The sequence below is a fragment of the Bufo gargarizans genome, chromosome 8 (genome assembly GCF_014858855.1).
Source record: "Bufo gargarizans isolate SCDJY-AF-19 chromosome 8, ASM1485885v1, whole genome shotgun sequence".
Lineage (NCBI taxonomy): Eukaryota > Metazoa > Chordata > Amphibia > Anura > Bufonidae > Bufo > Bufo gargarizans.
Genome location: NC_058087.1, coordinates 81,876,073 through 81,901,374, shown reverse-complemented (window position 1 = coordinate 81,901,374; position 25,302 = coordinate 81,876,073). Strand labels below are relative to the sequence as shown.

At 39.5% G+C, this 25,302-nt stretch overlaps 1 protein-coding gene across 3 annotated transcripts in view; it reads right to left on the bottom strand.

The window, feature by feature from the left end:
- PARD3B (par-3 family cell polarity regulator beta) overlaps positions 1-25,302 on the bottom strand; it is a 1,547,452-nt gene that overhangs the window by 1,042,489 nt on the left and 479,661 nt on the right. For all 3 annotated transcript variants that reach the window (XM_044302617.1, XM_044302618.1, XM_044302619.1), the window contains exons 8-10: positions 24,743-25,101; positions 24,491-24,630; positions 20,471-20,599 (exon numbers count right to left, since the gene is read on the bottom strand). In XM_044302617.1, the coding sequence (XP_044158552.1) occupies positions 20,471-20,599; positions 24,491-24,630; positions 24,743-25,101 (628 nt within the window). The remainder of the gene's footprint in view (positions 1-20,470; positions 20,600-24,490; positions 24,631-24,742; positions 25,102-25,302) is intronic.

The following is a 25,302-nucleotide window of genomic DNA, read 5'->3' as shown; positions in this document are numbered from 1 at the left end:
CAGATACCACATTCCCATTTGTGATTACTAAATCTAAAATGGCCTCCTTCTGGGTTGGCTCCTCCACTACTTGCTGTAGAGATAATCCCAGTAGGGAATTTAGAATATCTGTACTTCTGGCAGAACTAGCTATTTTTGTTTTCCAGTTTACATCAGGAAGATTAAAGTCTCCCATTTTCAATGTCATTTTAGCTATTTCCTCAACTAGTAGATCATCTAATTCTTTGACTTGGCTAGGTGGTCCATATATCACACCTACACGAGTTGCCTTATGATTATCAAGCTGTAACGTAACCCAAACTGACTCTAAATTGGTCTCACTAACTTGTATTAAATTCGATGATTTTATGCTATCTTTCACATACAGGCCCACCCCTCCCCCTTTCTTGCCTTCTCTGTCTTTCCTATATAGAGAGAACCCTTGTATTGTTATATCCCAGTCATTACTCCCATTGAACCATGTCTCAGTAACAGCCACTAAAACTATATTCTCAGATGCCATTATAGACTCAAGTTCATTGATCTTTTTCCTTAAACTGCGAGCATTTGTAGACAAGACTCTGAGCTTGCCAATTCTTAACCTATGTGCTACTGGCATCTTCTGGCATTGTTCCAGGGGCAGTCAGACTGCTGGATTATCACTCTTTTTCCCCCCTTTCCTAGTTTAAATGCTCCTTAGCAAATACTTTGAACTATTCACTGAGGACATTTGTTCCCTTGAGAGAAAGATGCAAACCATCAGGACAAATTACACAGAATCAGTACAGTGAACAGGAGCCTGGCGGCCAGGCAGAAGCTGAATGAGAAATGTGTGGCCTGTGCCTGTTGGATGATGGCAGACACAGAGCACACCCATGACAAAGGGGTTGTCCAGGACTAGAAAAAGACAGCCATTCACTTCAATGGAGCTTAGCTGCAGTACCAGAGACAACCCATAGACAGGTGTGGGTCTGATTTTGGAATAAAGCAGCCATATTTTTCTAATTCTGGGCAACCACTTTAATTACTGCTTGCTGCTATAGAATTCGCAGTTTACACTAATCTGCACTGAGCCATCGGTCACAAAATGTTTCAAAGCAAATCTGGTTTCTGTAGCTCCCAAATAAGTAGAATCTGTTTGCATACATATTTGCAGGGAATTCACACAGAGTTGCAAATACACTTCCTTAACCCCTTACATATGCAATGATTGTAATATTACAGTTAAACATGCAGTGGCAAATGGACTGTCTTCGATTATGGTAAAAAGCACCTTGCATGATATTCTAATTAGAGGACACTCTCAATGGCTGCCAGTAATTAAGCAAATCAGGGTTGTCTCCTGGGTTCAGCAGACAGCTCCCTCTCCCGCTGTTACAAGACAACAGCTGGCAGGAAACACTAGCAGAATTAGGATAAATGACTAATCAGATAATAGTTTAGTAATGTCTGCGGTTGGTCATAATATTTCTGTACTGATCTCTATCCTCAGTGGAAAAGGTAATCTCATCATCATTTCCTTTGTTCATTAGAGAACAAAAAAATAATAATGTTAATACCTAGGTCAAGCAATTTCTAGTGCCTTAAGGGTTAACATGGGGCTAATTACTGATGACCCTGCTGTAACCAGAATAAGTGAACAGCATAATTTCCTCCCTTTACTAATGGGGTGATATACTAAGGGGGAAAAGGGAGCTGCAATTGTTTTCAGATATCTCTCAATATTGCCAATATACTGTATTATTATATTATTACTTTCAATTATTTTAAATAATATTAAACATATTTTTAAGGCCATAGGCATGTGGCCATATTACAAGTCAGCACTGAACATAGTAGGCAGCCTACTGTACACTGATGCAGCATCAGGATGGCCTACCAGAGTACCAAAGTATCCTCTGGTGGGCCCAGGCTCTGATAACATAGAAGGCCCGAAATGTCCAGGAAAAAAAAAAAAAAAAAACATTTGAACTTGCTTTTGGAGACAATACCTTGCCATTAGGGTCTATTCTTTAGAATTAAAACATATTAGACTTTATTATTGATGAAGGTTGAGTCCTGAAGAGTATTTCCTATGGTGGGCCCAAAGAATCCCAGCCTGAACCTGCACCGATGCACTGAAATAAACACTGGTTGCTTAAGCAGGACAACCCATTTAAAGAGCTTAAACAGCTTTCCTCTACAACTTCCAATGCAGTTGCAGACTTTTGCTTACCCCTTCTTCTGTAACCCTTATCTCTGAAACACTGACAGCTCATAAACACTCATTTAAGGCTGGGCTCACATCTCAGCTATGCCCAATACAGTGAATGCCGGAAAAGGCTGCCGGAGTTCACAACTAGTTTTGAGCGAATTGAAGTTAACCAAGTAGAATTCAATCCAAATTTCAGGAAAAAAATCTATTTGCAGCAAAGCCGAATTTCTTTGTGCTTCATGGTAAAAATGGTGGCAAAAAATAAATAAAATACTTACCTAATCCATTTGAGTGCGAAGAGGCCATCGCAGCCATGTTGCTTGAAGATTCCATGTGTTGATGTATGGCGTCACCACGCTGGGCGACGTGATGTCTAGTGTTGAGCAGTATTTGATTGTTAAAGTGGAAAACCACTTCAAAACTTGAAACTTTACTCTGCTTCGGTACCAAGGTACTAGGTGTGGTTTTCCACTTCAACTACCGAAGTTATTCAACAAAGTCGCGCGCGACTTCGCAAATAACTAACTTCGGCTCATCGGCGCCTATACATTCTAATACTGTATGGAGATGGATCTCCGTACCGTATTATTCAGAAGTTTTGAACAAAGCGACTTCGGAAAAAGCAGCCGAAACTTGCTTTGCTCAACACTAGTGATGACTTCATCAAGCACTGTGCAAGATTTTGCACTGGACCTTCGAGCAAGATGGCCATGATGACCGGTTCACAAATAAATGGATAAGTCCAATTTAATGTTCTTTTTTAAATTACTAAACGCTAAAAATGCTTTAATATGGATCTCAGATGCCGCGATCAGTGATGAACGGCGCAATTGCCGTTGCGTGTCATTTCATTCGCTATATACAAAGAAATGTGCTTCAAGATGAAGTAATTCTTCTCAGCCAATTTTTTTGTAAAATTTGGTGAAGCTTCAGAATCGAATTTTAAAGAACTTCGCTCATCGCTATTCACAACACAGATATGAATGTGGCCTGAGAGTCTCATCAAGAATTAAGCTATAATGAGTGTTTATGAGCTGTAAGGAAAGTACACATAAGGGTCTTCACATACATTAATTAAATTTGCATGTTTTTTGTATTGTTTTCATGATGTTTTTCCCCTATAGGGAAGGTTTTGGCAAAATATCTTAAGTATTCCAAGAACTACAGCATGCTGCATTTTGAATAATCAGAAAGACAAAAAAGCCACCTAATTAAAAAAAACTCAAAAGAAAGCTACATTCTGCAGATACACTGAAAGTGAAAGCTGTAGTGGAAAAACTCTTGAAATGTTTTTTTTTAAATTAAGACCAATAGAAAATAAATATTTTTAGTCCTAGTAATAAGTAGAATGCAATGACTATAAATATGGCTATGGCCGTTGAATTAAGCATTCTAACTCACTTGTGCGAGTTATTAGAAACACACTGCACAAGGAGGATCACATGCAACAAAGTTCTTACTAATAATTAGATGATCAATTTCACCTCCCAATATATATATATATATATATATATATATATATATATATATATATATATATGCAAAAGAAGTAGGACTGCACTCCGGAGTAGTGGTGAAAACAAAGGATTTTATTCACCCATAATGTGGCAAATCTTGCGACGTTTCGGCTCACAAGAGCCTTCCTCAGAGCCTTCACGAGGAAGACTCTTGTGAGCCGAAACGTCGCAAGATTTGCCACATTATGGGTGAATAAAATCCTTTGTTTTCACCACTACTCCGGAGTGCAGTCCTACTTCTTTTGCCTATACTATTGGGGATTGCCGTTACCCCACGTTGGACTCTGCACCCACATCCTGGTTGGTGCTCCCGCTGGACTTTCCTTTTTCTATATTTATATATATATATATATATATATACATCCACACACACACATATACAGTATATATATATATATATATATATATATACACGCATTTTTTTTGTGAAAGACAAAATGTGCCTCACAACAATACCACATTCTGCTGCCTGTCTTGCTTTTCTAATAGGTCTATAAGTTCCCTGTTCTCCAGCTTCCTCCTCATTAAATGTGTGTCCTTTTCTTCCTCCTTATAACGGATGAAGCTATCCCAGCTTTTGGAAATTTTACATAGCTCAACTTAACATTCCACAACAGAATGCTGTCAAAACTAGTTATATAAACTATTCTCCGGAACTACTTCAGAACATGGCTTCTTGTTTTCAAGTTAGTTATTATTTCAAACTGCTTGCACAAATCAATAGGAGACTTTCTTCAGCAGTACAGAGGGTATCTTTGAGAGGTCATCCTTTCCACCTCCTCCCAAAACTATAGATGTCAGGACTGGCTAATCTCCCATCACATTTTAAACCTTCAATCATTCTTGTTGCCCTCTGCAATACCAATTTCACACTGTGCTCTGTATTTCTGTGTGGGAACACTATTCGGTAATTGTACATTACTCAGATATAGTACTGTTAAGGGAAGGTATATCATCCATGAAAAAACTACGTCCATGCCTGACCTTCACGAGTTTTTGACATGTCACACTTATTCTGGTTAGAACTATAGTAAAAGTGGATAGCTGGAGACTGAGCAAGGCCTGTGTATAAACTATAGGGTTGGGTATATAGACAGTCTTCACGGTACTGATTTCAATTCACGCATATTAAATAATTTGGTATTTTACACCATGCATGTTCCACTAGATATTCTGATCACCTGGTATCTGCAGTTTGTACTATAAACGTCAGAATATCACCTGAACAATCCAAAAGAATGAATCTTTAGGAAATTCATGGTCAATAATTGATCTCTTGGGTGAAAGAATATTAATTAATGGCATGTTCTTAATGTCGGAGGTAAGAGAAGTTAACTTTGCTTTATAACAAGGTTTTTCTTGGTGATACATCCCCTTTTAACCACTTCACATCCAGGACATTTACCCCATTCCTGACAGAGCCCAATTTTGCAAATCTGACATGTGTCACTTTAACCTCCTCCCGTCCGCCCATAGGATATAAACGTCCTATGGGTGGATCTCTATTTCTGAACGGACGTTTCTGAACGTCCGTTCAGAAACTGCAGCTGCACGCTAATCGTGCAGCTGCTGATCGGGTTGCCCGCTGTCAGTGACAGCAGGGCAACCCAGAGAGAAGGCAGGGACAGTGCCCAGGTGTCCCTGCCTTCTGGATCGCTGTATACAGCTATGCGCTTCCTGTTCCGGCCCGGCGGTCATGTGACCGCCGGGACCGGAGCGTGCAGGAGCTGTGTGAGGTCTCTCACAGACCTCGATCAGCCCTGCACTGAGGCTGTACAGCGCTGTATTGCGCTGTACAGCCTCTCTGGGGGGTGTATTTCTGCTGTAACTGGGGCTACTATGTCAGCCCCAGTTACAGGAGAAATCAACAGTGAAAAAAAATAGAAAAAGTGAAGTAAATGTCCCCCAGAGGTCTTGTATGATCTTATGGGGGGATGAAAAGTGTAAAATAAAAAAATAAAGTGTTGAAAAAATAAAATAAAAAAAGGGTTTCACATGTAAAAAAAAAATTCCCCAAGTCAGGAAAAAAAAAGTTAAAAATAGAAAAAATAAAATAAAATAGACATATTTGGTATTGCCGCGTCCGTAAAAACCAGCTCTATAAAAATATCACATGACCTAAACCCTCGGGTGAACACCGTAAAAAATAAATTAAAAAAACTGTGACAAAACAAGCAATTTTTGTCACCTTACATCACAAAAAGTGCAACACCAAGTGATCAAAAATGCGTATGTCCCACTAAATGGTACCAATAAAACCGTCACCTCATCCCGCAAAAAATGAGCCCCTACATAAGAAAATCTCTCAAAAAATAAAAAAACTATAGCTCTTAGAACATGGAGACACTAAAATATCATTTTTATGGTTTTAAAAATGCTATTATTGTGTTAAAGTGAAACAAATAAAATAAAATATACATATTTGGTATTGCCGCGTCCATAAAAACCAGCTCTATAAAAATATCACATGACCTAATCCCTTGGGTGAACACCGTAAAAAAAAAAAAAAAAAAAACTGTGTCAAAACAAGCAATTTTTGTCACTTTACATCACAAAAAGTGCAACACCAAGTGATCAAAAAAGCCTATGTCCCACTAAATGGTACCAATAAAACCGTCACCTCATCCCGCAAAAAATTAGCCCCTATATAAGAAAATCTCTCAAAAAATAAAAAAAATATAGCTCTCGGAACATGGACAGATTAAAACATAATTTTTTTGTTTCAAAAATGCTATTATTGTGTAAAACTTTAATAAATAAGAAAAAGTATACATATTAGGTATCGCCACGTCCGTAACAATCTGCTCTATAAAAATGTCACTTGACTGAACCCCTCAGGTGAATACTGCAAAAATAAATAAATAGAAACTGTGCTAAATTAACCCATTTTTTGGTCACCTTGCCCATAAAGTGTTATAATGAATGATCAAAAAATCATATGTACCCAAATATAGTAGCAATTAAACTGGCACCTTATCCCCTAGTTTCCAAAATGGGATCACTTCTTGGGAGTTTCTACTGTAAGGGTGCATGAGGGGGCTTCAAATGGGACATGGCATCTAAAAACCATGTGGAGTTCCTTTTCTTCTGCGCCCTGCTGTGTGCCCATACAGCAGTTTATGACCACATGTGGGGTGTTTCTGTAAACCGCAGAATCTGGGTAATAAATATTGAGTTTTGTTTGGCTGTTTAACCATCGATGTGTTAAAGAAAAAATTGGATTAAAATGGAAAATCTGCCCAAAAAGTGAAATTAAAAAATTTGATCTCCATTTTCCTTTAATTCTTATGGAACGCCTAAAGGGTTAACAAAGTTTGTAAATTCGGTTTTAAGTAACATGAGGGGTGTAGTTTCTACAATGGGGTCATTTATGGGGGTAACTACCATGTAAGCCCCACAAAGTGACTTCAGACCTTAAAAAGTGGGTTTTGGCAATTTTCTTAAAAAATTGAAGAATTGCTTCTAAACTTCTAAGCCTTCTAACGTCCTAAAAAAATAAAATGACATTTCCAAAATGATGCCAACATAAAGTAGACATATGGGGTATGTTAAGTAATAAATATTTTATGAGGTATCACTTTCTGTTTTAAAAGCAGAGAAATCGAAATTTTTAAAATTGCAAATTTTTCTAAATTTTTGGTAAATTTGGGATTTTTTCATAAATAAAGGTGAAATATATTGACTCAAATTTATGACCATCATGAAGTATAATGTGTCACGAGAAAACATTCTCTGAATGACTTGGATAAGTAAAGGCGTTCCAAAGTTATTACCACATAAAGTTTTGCAAAATTAGGCCTGGTCAGGAAGGGGGCAAATGGCCCAGATGGCAAGTGGTTAAGTGGTAATGAATTTGGAATGTTTCTACTTATCCAAGCCATTCTTAGAATGTTTTCTTGTGACACATTGTACTTCATGACCGTGGTAAATTTGAGTCTATATATTTCACCTTTATTTATAAAATAATCCCACATTTACAAAACATCTTGAAAAAATAGCAATTTTCAAAATTTATATTTCTTTGCTTTTAAAACAGAAAGTGATAGCTCATAAAATGATTACTTAACATTCACCATATGTCTACTTTGGGATAATTTTGCAAATGTGATTTTATTTTTTTAGGACGTTAGAAGGTTTAGAATTTTAGACGCAAATCTTTTTAATAAAATTTCCAAAACCCACTTTTTAACCCCTTAAGGACAGAGCTCCTTTTCAACTTAAGGACCAGGCAATTTTTGCAAATCTGACCAGTGTCACTTTATGTGTGAATAACTTTAAAACGCTTATGCTTTTACTTATTCAGGCCAGAGATTGTTTTTTCGTCACACATTGTACTTCATGACAGTGGTAAAAAAAACAAATACACCAACAATTTTGGAAGATTTAGAAAAATCAGCAAATTTCCAAGTTTCAATTTCTCTACTTCTATAATACATAGTAATACCTCCAAAATAGTTATTAATTTACATTTCTCATATGTCTACTTCATGTTTGGATCATTTTGGGAATGCCATTTTATTTTTTCAGGACGTTACATGGCTTAGAAGTTTAGAAGCAAACTGCACCCCTCAAGGTATTAAAAACAGATTTTACAAACGTTGTTAACCCTTTAGGTGTTCCACAAGAATTAATGGAAAATGGAGATCAAATTTCAGTATTTCACTTTTTTGGCAGATTTTCTATCTTAATATTTTTTTTTTCCAGTAACAAATCAAGGATTAACAGCCAAACTAAACTCAACATTTATTGCCCTGATTCTGTAGTTTACAGAAACACCACATATGTGGTTGTAAACTGCTGTACGGGCACACGACAGGGCGCATAAGGAAAGGAACACCATATGGTTTTTGGAGGGCAGATTTCTCTGAGATAATTTTAACTTGCCATGTCCCATTTGAAGCACCCTGATGCACCCTTACAGTAGAAACTCCCAAAACGTGACCCCATTTTGGAAACTAGGGGATAAGGAGACAGTTTAATTGTTACTTTTTTGGGGCACATATGATTTTTAATTGCTCTATGATACTTTTTTTGTGAGCCACCATTTTTATTTTTCACAACATTCATCTAACAGGATGGCTCATGTGCTATTTTTATAGAGCAGGTTGTTACGGAATCAATGATATCAAATATGCCTACTTTCTTTGTTTATTTGTTTTACATAATTAAGCATTTTTGAAAAAAAAAGGTTTTGTGTCTCCATTTTCTGAACACCATTTTTTTTTTCTGCTGATCGTCTTGCGCGGGGGCTCGTTTTTGGCAGGAAGAGATGATATTTTTATTGGTACCATTTTTGGCTACATGTGAATTTTTACAGCATTCACCTGAGGGGTTTGGTTAAAGGGAACCTGTCACCAGGATTTTGTGCATAGAGCTGAGGACATGGGCTGCTAGATGGCCGCTAGCACATCTGCAATACCCAGTCCCCATCGCTCTCTGTGCTTTTATTGTGTAAAAAAAACAATTTGATACATATGCAAATTAACCTGAGATGAGTCCTGTACATGAGATGAGTCAAGGACAGGACTCATCTCAGGTTAATTTGCATATGTATCAAATCTTTTTTTTTTACACAATGAAAGCACACAGAGCTATAGGGACTGGGTATTGCGGATGTGCTAGCGGCCATCTAGCAGCCCATGTCCTCAGCTCTATACACAAAATCCTGGTGACAGGTTCCCTTTAAGTGACATTTTATAGAGCAGATTGTTACAGACGTAGACATACCTTATATGTATACTTTTTCTTATTTAAGTTTTACACAATAATAGCAGTTCTAAAGAAAAAAAATGTCTTAGTTAGGGTCTCATTTTTTGAGGGATGAGGTGTCAGTTTGATTGGTACTATTTTAGAGGGCATACACCTTTTTGATGGCTTTGTGTTGAAATTTTATGACGTAAGGTGAAAAAATTGCTTTTTTGGTACTGTTTTTATTTTCATTTTTTTATGGTATTTACCTGAGGGGTTAGATCATGTGATATTTTTATAGAGCTGGTTGTTATGGACGTGGCGATAACTAATATGTATACTTTTTTATTTATTTCACTTTAACACAATAATATAATTTTTTAAACAAAAAATGATGTTTTAATGTCTAAATGTTCTGAGAGTTATATATTTTTTTGTGATATGGGGCTCATTTTTTGCAGGGTGAGGTGACGATTTTATTGGCACCATTTTGTGGGAGAGACGCTTTTTGATCACTTGGAGTTGCACTTTTTGTGATGTAAGGTGACAAAAATGACTTTTTTGACAGTTTTTATTTTTTTATGGTGTTTATCGGACGGGGTGAATCATGTGATATATTTATAGAGCCGGTCGTTACGGATGCGGCAATACCAAATATGTCTATTTTTTTTTTCTATTTTTACCTTTTTTTAATTACTTGATAGAGATTTTTTACATGTTAAACTTTATTTTATTTTATTTTCATTATTATTATTTTTTTTTATTTTATTTGACACTTTGCTTCCCCCATAAGGTCATACAAGACCTCTGGGGGACATTTATCTTTTTTTTTCACTATTGATTTCTCTTATAACTGGGGCTGACATAGTAGCCCCGGTTACAGGGGAAATACACCCCCCAGAGAGGCTGTACAGCAGAATACAATGCTGTACAGCCTCAGTGCAGGGCTGATCAGGGTCTGTGGAAGACTCGGCAGCTCCTGTACTCTCCCGGCCAGAACAGGAAGCAACATAGCGCTTTCTGATCTGTACACACAGCGCTCGTTGTAATCTAGAAGGCAGGGACAGCGATCTAGAAGGCAGGGACACCTGGGAACTGTCCCTGCCTTCTCTCTGGGTTGCCCTGTTTTCACTGACAGCAGGCACCCTGCTCAGCAGCTGCACGATTAGCGTGCAGCTGCCATCTCTGAATGGACGTTCCAGAACGTCCATTCAGAGGTAAACATCCACCCATAGGACGTTTATATCCTAATGGTGGATGTGAAGTGGATCAATGACGTTATTTGTCATTTTGCAGTGTTTCATTATAACAGGACAACTCACAAAAAATGAAATGCTAATAAAATAAGTGCATAGCACTTTTTTGTGCTTTACCTTTACAGCTGTATTAACCACCCTAGACGAAAATATAAGCAAACATTAATAGATGTAAATGGCAGGCAGACTTTACAGGATTACTTAAAAAAATAAAAAATCATAGACCTGCCCTGATACTTTATTAAAGATTTACATGTACGCCATTCAATTTAAGAAATGTCAGATATACATCTAGCTAATTAGTTCTTATACAATCATTAACATGTTACTGTGTGAAATTGTCAGCCTGGATTCTGTGTTAAAAATTACAATTATTAAGTAATTACAATTATTAAGCTATGACAACAAAAGCTTTAAAAGCAATTGATTAAACTTCAAATACCCTCTCAACAAACCCAAATGGGTTAAATGGGCCGGCGGACACTGTGGTAACATCCAGCAATGCCGGATCCAGAGAGCTCTGGCAGGCTGATCTGTGCCATAATGGCCTGTCGGAGCTAATTAACCTTAATATGAAAGGAGCCTTACTTTAAAACAATTTTGTGCCAAAAACTAAATGCACCAAATTGCACTAGATTTTGGCACATTTTATGACAAGGCATAGGTAGAATCACTCTAGTAGATGCGAGTCAAATGGTGTACAAAAAAGAAAAAAAATTATCTATTTCCATTTAGACCAAATAAAAAACACTCCAAAATTTGAAAACAGCAGGATACATTGGGTGAATTTACCAAAACCAGAGGAATAGTTAAAGAGGACCTTTCACCTGGATATCCTTAATCTAATTATTATCCTACCTTATAGTGCGGCTCCCACTGACGTCTTGGCGCTTTTATTTTTTTCTAAAGATCACCCTGTTCGTCCGCTGTGGTCCCTGTATCTTTTGGGGACTCATATGCTAATGTGGTGACTTGGTTATACTAGGCGCGGCTAACTTCTCCCTGGTTGCGAGCACATCCAATCAGAGCGCCCCGCTTTTAGCCAGGGAGAAGGAGCTCAAGTTCTCGCGAGAATCGCAGCTCCTTCTCCCGTGAGAATAATTATAAACCAATTATTACAAATGACTCAATCACAATGACCATGTATGCATCTGCTTTTATGTATTAGATGTAGAGCATCCAAAAAGATTATTTGTAAGTTGCTGTTGGAAGGCGAGGAAAATAATATTCTTCTCTAATAAAAATATGATTTACTACTGAAAATTACAAAATATACTTTTATTATGAACATTGACTACTATAGTTGTGCCCTTCCTTACCTTTTCTCTTGGCGCCGCATATTGCAAGATGACTGGTGCTAGATGACCAGATTTGGTAAAAAAAAAATACAGTACGAGTTACTCTTGACACCCTTCAGAGAAATACAAACTTACTTTTTTCCAGTGCTGGTCATCTTGCACCACCAGGAACAAAGAGGAATGGCTTAGGAGGACATATCTCGAGAAAAGAGGAAAGGTATGGAAGGACATATCTATATTCCAATCATTGTAATCGATCTAGGGTGCCTAGGGCCCACCAATAAAATATTTGTAGGGGTCCACCATATAGATACATTCAGTTGTAACCTCCTCACACAGCCGCAGGCAGAAGCAAGAGGATACAAGACTATTGATTATGGGGGGCCCTGCAGGCCCCTGAGAAAAGATGATACTTGCTGGCCTTCCTCTGTACCTATGTCATCTCAGCTACCTGATCGCATCTATAATAATAAACATAGGCTGGTTTGCACATAGGCTGGTTATATGTAGATAGGCAGTGTGCATTAAGTCTACTGTGTTATCTGCCACTTGTCAAGTGTATGGGAGACTGGGGGCCCATCTTGCTCAGGGACCCACGGAGCGCTGTCCGCATCTTTTGCAGCCCCATTGAAGTGAATTGGTCCGCACGCGAGCCATAAAAACTGCGGCTCGGATTCAGACCCGAACAACGGTCGTGTGCATGAGGCCTAGTGTGCACACTTATGCAACCATATTATTTTTATATTTTTTCTTCCCTCTACTTAAAAGATTTCAGTTTGTTTTTCAATTGAGTGGTACAGTTTATAGGTCACATTAAAGGTGGAAAAAGTTCTGAAATTATTTATCTGTGTCTCATTTTTTTTTTACATAAACCTGACATTTTAAAAGGGGTGTGTAGACTTTTTATATCCACTGTATTTTGCTGGGTCCTTCATAACTTTGTCTGTGACCCCCGTGGATCAGCCCAATTACACTAGAAATACTCCAGAAGGTAGCGGCCTGGTTGGTTCCATGTAGCAAAGTTCAGATCCCAGTACTGGGGTTAAAGGGTGAATACCAGGGAACCAGGAGGAAAACAACATTGGGTTTCGCCCAAAGAGGTTAGTTTGCACAGTGGGGCTACACCCACTGTCTGTTACAATCAGCAACCACTCTCGTGGCCAATCTTGGGGCTCCATTAGACAAACATGATTATTTGACTTAAGAACCATGAATGGACTGAATATGATTTTAAAATATTTAGATTATACAAAAAAGGGAAAACGCAATTCTACATAATGCAGCTGAAAAAAAGCTTGTAATGCATATATATCATATTTCCTTTCCAAGTTTACAGAAAAGGGATCTGCTTTCACGATTTACACTGGATTATATACTGTATAGGGCACTTTGTCCACAGATTCAGCTCCACACAAGGCAGCAGCCATTATTTTGTTTGCTTCAGCTCATAAAACATAATGATCCCTAGCTTGTGTGTTCCCACTATAGGGGGTGGTATTAGATCATTACCTGAGGAACACATTCAGTATAGCACAGATCACCATGTCATTGCTACAGAAATTAAGAATACTAAACACGCTGCACACTTATTTGGGATGATGGAGCTTTAGTAGCATTTTAAACACAATAAACATTTCTCTATTCTTTCTAAAATATGCAGGGTCAAAAGCCAGACATGAATCCTTCCTCGGAGCTTCCTGTGTGTGTCACTCATATTCCCACACTCACACATATATACAGGAGAGAGTAAAAACAACAAGGAAACAGGAAAACCTGGACATGTGCTACATGGAAAATGAGGTTCAGGATAAAAGCAATAGACCATTGACAGCGGTGCACATAACATGGTCGGGCCAACTCCTTGTGATAGACAGGAAGGGGAAGTTTTGAGCAGAGTCTCACCCTGCATGCTCCTCAATAAGAGGTCAAATACAAACACCTACATCCATCAAGATAAGGCTGGACACTGCAGCTATATCTATAATGGAACTGATGCATCTCCCGTATGGCAGATTAAATACCAGTGGAAACAGGCCGATATTAACAACTAATGCACTCCATAGCACAGGCAGGAAATGTAAGAGCTCAATGACAAATAGAAGGATGGGGCATTGAACGTAGACTAACAAATGCATCTGTTAAAAAAAAAAGATAAATCTGTAAGAGCAGATGAAACAGTACACACAGCCGACTGTGCTATTCCTCACTGAGGAATCCTTAAAAAAAACATAAATGATGCAGCATACTTTGTTTTTAAATTGTAAGAGTTGGCGGACCCCACATAAATGTAACTATTCTGTTGCCACCCATGTGTAACCACAGCTCAAAAGCAGGGGCATAACAAATTTTTGAATGGGCTCCTCCAAAGTGACTTCCCTACAACCACCCTCCAGTAGCTTGTGAAGACCACTGATATTATGCCCGCTTAGTGCCCCCCACACAGTAGCTCTTCCCCCTTAACACAGAGTCCACCAATGGCATGGACCACTATATGGCTATACAGTGCCACACGTTGGAGGCATCAATTTGAGGTATACATTGTTATACTGTAAAGACACTGTTAGCGTGTATTCCCACAGATATATCATCAGAAAAGTGTTACATCCAAATGTTGGCAAAACAGCAACAGATGTATGTAAATAGCTTTCTTACAAACCTATGATGAGCTCTACTTTCATGTTTGGCAAGACATGCAGATATAAGTTCAGGTGATAAAAACGCACACATATGGAACTTCGAATACTCTCAATGCTCACATTTGCAGAGGTGCCAACACTTTGGAGTGTCCCTCTTTTACAGGTCACCTCGTCCTACATCAATTATGGCAAGAGAGCAAAAAAGGGAGAGGCGCTCATAGGGTAGTAAGCGATGATACGCGGATAAAAGTGATGGATTGAGTGTGCTCACCTTTGGGTGTTGTGCAGGTGTAAGCGCACAACAGGTTTAGACACACAATAGGTCGGGAGGGTGAGGTATGTCCGTGCTGCCGGTACCCGTTCAATCCCTTTGGATGGAGTTGCCAGAAACTCCTTGGGATTGTTGAGGGCGAGAAGAGTGATTTGTGTCTGAGAACACACGATAGGGTACCTCTTTGGCGCACAGGGACGACCACAGTTTCAAGTTGAACAATAACTGAACAATAAATATTATTTATACCAAAAAAAATTGAAACTGTGGTCGTCCCTGTGCGCCAAAGAGGTACCCTATCGTGTGTTCTCAGACACAAATCACTCTTCTCGACCTCGTCCTACATGGACTTTTAGACTTAGGGCTAGTAAGATTTCATTATATACAGTATGTGTTATGGACCTTATGTACCAATGTGTTACTAAAGTTGCATTTTCACAAGCCAATAATTATCCAGATTATCAGGAACGATTTCCTGTGAACGCTCACTCCCGACAATCTGTAAATGTGCCACCAATCACCCAAAACGCTTGTTCATCGGGTGATCCTGTCGCTCGTGCAGGCACCACCAATCATAGTTTCACATAATTAGACAACTGTGTCTAACCCTGTACAAGATTTATCATCCAGCCTGCCCCTCTGTGATAAATCTGGTACAGGATTGGACAGACTGTCTGAGCTTACCCCATCTATAGGATTAGTAGATCTGGACCACAGTATCTATATATAACAGTTATTTACAGCAATGTACAAAAATTACAAAAACATTCCTGTAATCGAGCATTTGGTATACCACAAACTTTATTACCGCTACTTGTTTACAACACAAAACTGCCATACAATATGCAGATTGGTGTGGCAGCCATTTTTTGTCATCTTAATATGTGCATCCATCCATGTGTAGATGCTCCCTAATCCTGTAGGACGTGGGACACATTGCCAGTTACAGGGACATCATCCATCACCACTATATTTATTACCACAATGGGATAAGCCTTCTATTGCATAGTAGATTATTATTATTTTTGTACATTTATCCTTGGAAGGGTTTACCCAATACTTATCTTCTGGTATTTATTCTATCTTAGGAGAGCAGTAACAATCAGGTATACTATTATATGTGCATTAGCCACAAGTCTTTTTTTTTTTTTTGGGGGGGGGGGGGCATTGGGCTTTGTAGGGATTGTCTTTTGCATTGGGACACTGGATGGTAGTACATTTGATTACAGTATAGCAGGTGTTTTGTCTAGTGTCAGCAGCATTGACTATGTTTTGCATGTGGGTGATCCCTGGCTGTAACCGCACAGTCTTCTTATTCAGCTATACCCCAGCATATCTAGGAGTACGTCCTTCTTCAATATCAGACCTTTGATTAGCTTGTGGGCCTACTGAATATCATTGGTGCATAAGGTGTAATTGTGTAGTATATATAACTTAGGACTATGGATAGGTTGTTGTTGTTATGTTAGGTTGTGCGGGCTGAATTTTCCATGTTGTTATGTTCATGCTTTGTTCTCTCCCCTATGTCCCCTCCCACTATCCCTCGCCCTGATATGGGCAATTAATGGATGTAGAGCCATGACTTTATGTAACGTCAAGATTATTGTACGTCTGTATACGCTGCTAGTACCAAAATGCCTGTATTGTTTTGCTCAATAACTTAATAAAAATATTGTGAAAGAAAACAGTGGCATCGCCTATTTCAGGGAGGCAGTTCACATTGGGATGTTCTGACGCTTTTTTTTTATAACTAAAAAAAAGTTTTGGGGAAAAAAAAATGTATCCTGTGATTAATGTGCAACGTCACAACACCATAGGCAGCAGGCTGTGCAAACATAACTACACTGCTCAAAAAAATAAAGGGAACACAAAAATAACACATCCTAGATCTGAATTAATTAAATATTCTTCTGAAATACTTTGTTCTTTACATAGTTGATTGTGCTGACAACAAAAACACACAAAAATTAAAAAAATGTAAATTTATTTTTTCAACCCATGGAGGTCTGGATTTTGAGTCACACTCAAAATTAAAGTGGAAAAACACACTACAGGCTGATCCAACTTCGATGTAATGTCCTTAAAACAAGTCAAAATGAGGCTCAGTAGTGTGTGTGGCCTCCACGTGCCTGTATGACCTCTCTACAACGCCTGTGCATGCTCCTGATGAGGTGGCGGACGGTCTCCTGAGGGATCTCCTCCCAGACCTGGACTAAAGCATCTGACAACTCCTGGACAGTCTGTGGTGCAACGTGACGTTGGTGGATAGAGCGAGACATGATGTCCCAGATGTGCTCAATTGGATTCAGGTCTGGGGAATGGGTGGGACAGTCCATAGCATCAATGCCTTCGTCTTGCAGGAACTGCTGACACACTCCAGCCACATGAGGTCTAGCATTGTCTTGCATTAGGAGGAACCCAGGGCCAACCGCACCAGCATATGGTCTCACAAAGGGTCTGAGGATCTCATTTCAGTACCTAATGGCAGTCAGGCTACCTCTGGCAAGCACATGGAGGGCTGTGCGGCCCTCTAAAGAAATGCCACCCCACACCATTACTGACCAATGCCAAACCGGTCATGCTGGAGGATGCTGCAGGCAGCAGAACGTTCGCCACAGTGTCTCTAGACTCTGTCACGTCTGTCATGTGCTCAGTGTGAACCTGCTTTCATCTGTGAAGAGCACAGGGCGCCAGTGGCGAATTTCCCAATCTTGGTGTTCTCTGGCAAATGCCAAACGTCCTGCACGGTGTTGGGCTGTAAGCACAACCCCCACCTGTGGACGTCGGGCCCTCATATCACCCGCATGGAGTCTGTTTCTGAGCGTTTGAGCAGACACATGCACATTTGTGGCCTGCTGGAGGTCATTTTGCAGGGCTCTGGCAGTGCTCCTCCTGTTCCTCCTTGCACAAAGGCGGAGGTAGCGGTCCTGATGCTGGGTTGTTGCCCTCCTATGGCCTCCTCCACGTCTCCTGATGTACTGGTCTGTCTCCTGGTAGCGCCTCCATGCTCTGGACACTACGCTGACAGACACAGCAAACCTTCTTGCCACAGCTCGCATTGATGTGCCATCCTGGATAAGCTGCACTACCTGAGCCACTTGCATGGGTTCTAGACTCCGTCTCATTCTACCACTAGAGTGAAAGCACCGCCAGCATTCAAAAGTGACCAAAACATCAGCCAGGAAGCATAGGAACTGAGAAGTGGTCTGTGGTCACCACCTGCAGAACCACTCCTTTATTGGGGGTGTCTTGCTATTTGCCTATAATTTTCACCTGTTGTCTATCCCATTTGCACAACAGCATGTGAAATTGATTGTCACTCAGTGTTGCTTCCTAAGTGGACAGTTTGTTTTCACAGAAGTGTGATTGACTTGGAGTTACATTGTGTTGTTTAAGTGTTCCCTTTATTTTTTTGAGCAGTGCAGTTGGAGGTGTATTAGACCTGCAGATGGGCATTTCGATTGTCATGTCGTGTTCCTTCTCGACAATCCCCTGCTCGTCAGTGAAGGAAACCGCTGCTATTACAGCGATCTCCTCCATAGTATGGGAGGAGTAATTTCTAATACCATTGCTCGTCTCTATACAGAATCATTATTTGCTGGCAGCAGACTTTGACTAGACACCACCATCTGCCGCTGGCAAATCATGATTTTTTTAGCATGCATAAAAATTGTGATTGCCCGATGAATGTTCATCAGGTAAACCACACTTTTACACAGAACAATCATCCTACGAATGCTTGTTGGCGATGATCTGGTCGACTATCTGCAGGTACAGCTCTTAGTGCCAAGGATTGGTACTGCAAATGCCAAACATCATTAACACTGGGACACATAGTTCAAGAGAGGATACAGAATATCACCTTATGTTACAATGGTATTTTAAGGCTGGTTTCACACGGGCGTTGTGGGAAAAGGTGCGGGCGCGTTGTGGGAACACGATTTTTCCGCGCGAGTGCAAAACATTGTAATGCGTTTTGCACGCGCGTGAGAAAAATCGGCATGTTTGGTTTTGGTTAGATGCTGTGTAGATTGTATTATTTTCCCTTATAACATGGTTATAATGGAAAATAATAGCATTCTGAATACAGAATGCTTAGTACATTAGCGCTGGAGGGGTTAAAAATTTTTTTTTGAACTCACCTTAATCCACTTGCTCGCACAGCTGGCATCTCTTCTGTCTTCTTCTTTGCTGTGTGCAGGAAAAGGACCTGTGGTGACATAACTCCAGTCATCACATGGTCCATCACATGATCTTTTACCATGGTGATGACCGGAGTGATGTCACCACAGGTCCTTTCCCTGTACACAGCAAAGAAGAAGACAGAAGAGAAGCCGGGCTGCGCGAGCAAGTGGATTAAGGTGAGTTAAATTATTATTATTTTTTTAACCCCTCCAGCGCTATTGTACTAAGCATTCTGTATTCAGAATGCTATTATTTTCCCTTATAACCATGTTATAAGGGGAAATAATAATGATCGGGTCTCCATCCCGATCATCTCCTAGCAACCGTGCGTGAAAACCGCACCACATCCGCACTTGCTTGCGGATGCTTGCGATTTTCACGCAGCCCCATTCACTTCTATGGGGCCTGCGTTGCGTGATAAACGCACAATATAAAGCTTGCTGCGATTTTCACGCAACGCATAAGTGATGCGTGAAAATCACCGCTCATGTGCACAGCCCCATAGAAATTAATGGGTCAGGATTCAGTGCGGGTGCAATGCGTTCACCTCACGCATTGCATCCGTGCGGAAAACTCGCCCATGTGAAAGAGGCCTAACAGTGCCCATTAAAAAGAGCAGTCAGGATAGAAGGATAGTGGCGGAAATGGTAAAGAACTGAAATAAAAGTACCGCAAATTAGAAAGTTGCATAACAATTATACAATGAATACACTGCATTCACATAAAACCAGAAAAGAGCTATGCTGCATCAGAAAAAAATATATATAAATTAGATTTTTTTTTTTTTTTTAACAACCCTTGGAATATATGAATGTAACAACATAGTTTTTCTGCAGTCATGTCTTTTATCTCGGTGCTCTCACTTCTACACACACGCTGGCGTAGCTTCCTTATAAATGTAAATGCGGCACTGCACAAAACAGCTGACAGTGTTCAAGGAAAGGAACCCTGAAGTGTGTGAAATCAATCGGCAGTGAAAAATTTGTTATAATTACAGAATATCTCAAGTCTTATTAGGATTCAAACAAGGTGTTTACTGAAACCATTTGAGTAATACAATGAAAGCCGACAAGCTTAACCATGGATTTATCATGCTGGGATCAGATCAGCGTGCCACTTTAACTCTGTGTGCCTTTTAAATCCTGCAGGGTTACATTTTATGACTTGTCATGGTGGTTTTAAATCACCTATACAATTTCTCAAGAGTTGGATATATTCATGGACTTCTCCATAAATCAGGAGCTCTGTGATACCCAAGACAACATCACATCCCATAGCTTATGATATCACCAGGGGTTGAAAATCAAATTTCATGGACTGATAGTAAATCATTGTTGATTTTGATATAGTGCACGCTGAGCTAGGCGACTAAAGTCTGCCGTCTCACTGAGACCCAGTCTGTCTGACAAGGAAGAAGCATTAAGAATGTGATGTTATTGAAATTACCAGTTCACGGGGCAGAAAAGCATCCTCTTGCCGGGCCACCACTAGAGCAACGGTCTCTCCTAGTTTGGTACTCCTCAGCATGGCCACCAGCTCCTCTTGCGTCTTGCCAGCTATTGCCTGCCCTTTGACCTAAATAAGGATATAACATTTGGTTGTTATTAGTCTGACATTATATTAATCAAAATCTTCCTTCTAAATGGCTTATCCAGTTTCTCAAAAAACAAATAAAATAAAAACTGCCGCAAGTGCTAAAATAACAAAAAAGCACCTCTCAAGGCCCCTGCCAGTTTAGTACTCTTCCCCCACTCAGCCCGTCCTTGTTGACAGGCAAGCAGCTAGTGACTGCTGCAGCCAATCAGTTACCTTCGTGAGAAGGTGCTGTAGCATGCTTAACAATAAGACGCATGATGCAAGTATTGTGGCATATTACAGCTGCGGTCATTGACTGGCTGCAGCAGTCATATGTGGGATGCTTGTAAACAAGACTGCGCTGGAACATCTGGAGGACTGTAGAGGGCGTTTTATTTCTGTTAATGATTTATTTTTATTGTTTTTACAAGCCAAATACCTGTAACCTCTCTTGACATGTCAGTTTTAGTAACTGCTTACTTTCTCCATGTAATAACAATTCTGCAGCATCTATTCTTATGACTGTATGTTGTACTATTCTTTTGTTATATCTGCTAAAAGATATGAATGAATTACTAGCAGTTTGCAATGAAGGTCCAGATAGATGTTACTAGTTGAGGGTGTCTCTGCACAGTCTGACACCATCCAGTCAGTGCTGCCAGAGTCAGACTGAACAGGAACACACGCCCAACTGGTAACAGCCACCTGGACCATTGCTATAACAAGGGAGATGCAAGCAGTTATATGCAAGGAGATGCCAATAAGCCATGTCTGGAGAGATAACAGGTCCGCTTTACAGAAATACATAGACTATAAGTAACCATAGTTATAGCTGTAATTGTAACAAAACTACTTTATGTGAAGCATTCTCAAGTAAAATAAGGTGACAGATATTATTTTGTCATTGAAAGTGTCCATGTCAACAGGAATGAACTCCAAAAATAGTTTTTCCTATGTTATAATCATCCTCCTTTAGTGTCAACATCAGCATGGAGTTTGTACATTCTCCACAAGGTTGCTGCAGGTTCTCCATTTCCCTACCACCCCCACAAAACATGTTGATAGGCTTACTGGAGTTTTATGAAAATTGCATGTGGATGGCAATGCGCTGCAGTATAAGTAAGCTGTGTAAGCAATGTGAACTACATACATTTGTCCTTTTTATTTTATTTTTTTACAAATGTATAGGGTATAAGCATCTGGTCATCAGTGCTTGACCACCAGGATCCCCCACCAATCATGAGAACAGAAGTCTCTGGTACAAATGAAGATGAGCACATGGGAGTGATTGAGAAAGCTGAGCACAGTGCTCAACTATCCTGTGGATGGGGGTTCAGCTGATTTCATGGCACAATCCCATAAAAAATTGGAGTATCCCTTTTTTTGAGACGCTATTATACATAGTCTGATAATTCAGTACTTGTTTATGACAAAATAATACAGCATGGTTGCCATTGTAATGTAGCTGACCCCTTTCCCTAGCTCTGGCAAAGTCATTTCACAGCATTCTGTACAAGGATCACTGAGTGAAGAGGTTACATTGCTGGAAATTGGAAAACAGAACTAAAACATTCAAACATAAAAGAGTCATTACCAACGTTGTGCAGAGTTCACTCAAGAAAGGGATTCCCAATGTGAGCCACTCTACAGCATTACCTTGAATTGATGTAGCTATAGCAATCTACATAAAATCTACCAATATATCCATCAAAAAGGAAAGTGAACCATTAGGAACGAACTGGATTTCTATACGGATTACTAATAAAATGTGCTCTGATTGTTATCCAGCCAGGTCACCATTTTATCATATACTATCTAACTAAACTAAAAACACGAATGGTAAATTGCTGGTTAGCATCGGTGGGGCTAGAGCTGGGGTCCTAGGTTAAAATCCAACCAAGGAGAACATCTGCATGGAGTTTGTATGTTCCTTCGTGTTTGTGTCTCCTACACTCCAAAGACATACTGATAGGGAACTTAGATTGTGAACGCAAGTGATGATGATGTCAGCACTATAGAAGTGAGTAAGATAATAAATTGTACCGTCCATGTCTGTATTGAGCACATTCAATAAACATTCACAATACAGTGAGAAAAAATATGAAATGAATAACGTGTATGCCCCCTTTAGTAAGAATCGCCCTCCTATAGCTTCAAATAAGATTTGAACAACATTGAGGGGGATACTGGGGCCATCCCCCCTTTCATTTCATCAATTTGTTTTACTCTGACTTGACAATTATTAAACATGAATCTTTTTCTCCATTCTTTAGTTGATTGACTTGTGTGGTTTGGTCGTTGTCTTCTTCCACCACCCAGTATCTCTTCAGCTTGAGGTTAGAGACTGCTGTCCTTATATACTCATGTAAAATGTTTTGGTACATCTTCAGGTGAATTTCCATGGATTGATAATAGGGTAGATTTACAGAGTGTTTCCTTAATGATCAAAAGCTTCTGAGAAAATTCTCTGCACACAGGCAGAAGTATAATTTTTTTAGAACAAATGCACAATGCTATGTTAGGAAGATAAAGAGCACTGCAAATGAACACCAAAACCACATCCCAATGGTGAAGTATAGTGGAGAATCATGATTTGGGGATGCTTTGTATCCTGATGGCTTTGATGCTCTCGAATCATTGAGGGAACAAATAATTCTAACGTTCACTTACCTTTTCTCCCTGCCACATGAATATTCACTCAATGTGCTAAACTCATGAATGGTACAACTGTTTGTGTGTTATTAGTTTACACCAAGTTTACAATTCTGATTTAGATAACAATTAGACCACATTTTATCAGTAACCAATGCAGAATTCCAGATACTGCAGTTTTTGGACTGTTAGATGCACTTTTCTCCTCCAAATCTTCTGGTGCACCTAATAGTTTGAATGCCGATAGCTGCCAGTGTAGGGAGGATGCAGTCTCTGATCTCTACGACATTGAAAGGGTGCTGTTTGTGCAAAATGTCTGTTAGGTTGTGTTCAAATCACGTTTTTGTCTGTCATGTTTGACATTGTAAACATATAGGAGCACATTTATTAAGACTGGCGTTTTAGATGCTGGTCTTAATAAGCCCCTGCGCTGGATCGCTGTAGATATGTTGAGAAGCCATCCTCTACATAACTTTGGCGTATTCACCACCGATTCTAAATCTAAGACATCTTCGCTGTCTTACATTTAGACCATTTTCCCTTCCCCGTCATGCCAATGCCAATTTTTTTTTTAGATCTGGGGTGAGCGGGGAAGAAGTAACAGATTCATCTGCAACACTGCATGCAGCAGAATCTGAACCAGATATACAGTATATATGACTCCCATAATGTATACATTAAACAGATGCCATACAGTAACCCCCATCACCATAGGATTCCATTGTATAAAAAAAAGTTATCCGTGTCCAGGGGCGGATTGGCCATCGACCTTACAAGGAAATTTCCTAGTGGGCCGTATCCCAAGGGGCTGCCTGAGCCCTCCTTACACCCAGCCAGTGGAAATTTTTGAGGATGTATTTTGTGCTGCTAGCAGTGTGTCTGCTGCCAGGTATGTCCCCCTGATGCTGTATGGTGTCCTTCTCTATTAAGTACCATAAACAAACAAACAAACAGACTTTGAGCCCTAAAATAATTCATGGTTGGTGACATTCAATGAACAGAAAAACTAAATGGGTTTTGATTTAACTTTATTATTTGCAATTCAAAATGTATATTGCCTTATCTAAAATATTTTGTTCTGATGATAAAAATGCTTTCTAAAATGAGTCGGTATAAACCACAAATGTTAAATAAATTATACCAGAATGTTGGAATGATGCAATTTAAATGGGAATGTTCTTGGCCTTTGAGTAAATCTAGTTTTCCAGAAAAGGAGAACAGTACAGACAGGCCGCATACCTCTATTATCCGGTCTCCAGACTGGAGTCGTCCATCCTTTATGGCTGCTCCTTTGGGAAGAATGTTCTTTACAAATATGGGACCAGGTCCATGTACGGTAGAGTCTCTGGTGACAACTGTAAATCCAAGTCCATCTGGACCTGGAATGAATATGATAGAAAAATATGAAAGACAAAAAAATATCATTTAAAACCATTGTACTTGTGTAAGTCTTGAAGCCCAGTTTGGAAAGCTGAACCATATTGAGTTTACCTTTTTTCAAATCAATTCTTATTCTTTTGGCATATCTCTTGCTCCCAAATCCCAGAGGTGACAAAGACGGTGGGGAGTAAGCACCAACAGTACTTGTCAGATCGGGAACTAATGCAATTTGTTTTGGCTGGGCAGTTCCTGAGCCATTACTATGCTCAAGCATTTTTACATTTAACTTCCCATGACCAGGTGGAGGAGGTGGCTTTATGTTAGGAATTTCATCATCTTCATCATCATAATTGTTCAAGACTGACAGAGTAGAAATGTTGGCTTTCTCATACAGTTCACGATGATAAGATGGGACCACCTCCACTAAAACACTAGGATACTTCATTGCTTGGCGGAAAATATCTTGTGCCCTAAAAACAAGGTGAAAGTAATTTACAAAATGAACATAGGTTTAATAGAAAAATCTATTATGCACAGAGTTGATATTTTATTTCAGTCTATCTAACTTTTTTATGCATTTGAACGAATAATCGGAAATGGCTGAAATGTTCACATGGAACACTATGAAAAAAAGGGCAAATGACAAAGCAGAAAAGCTTTTTTTGTGACTC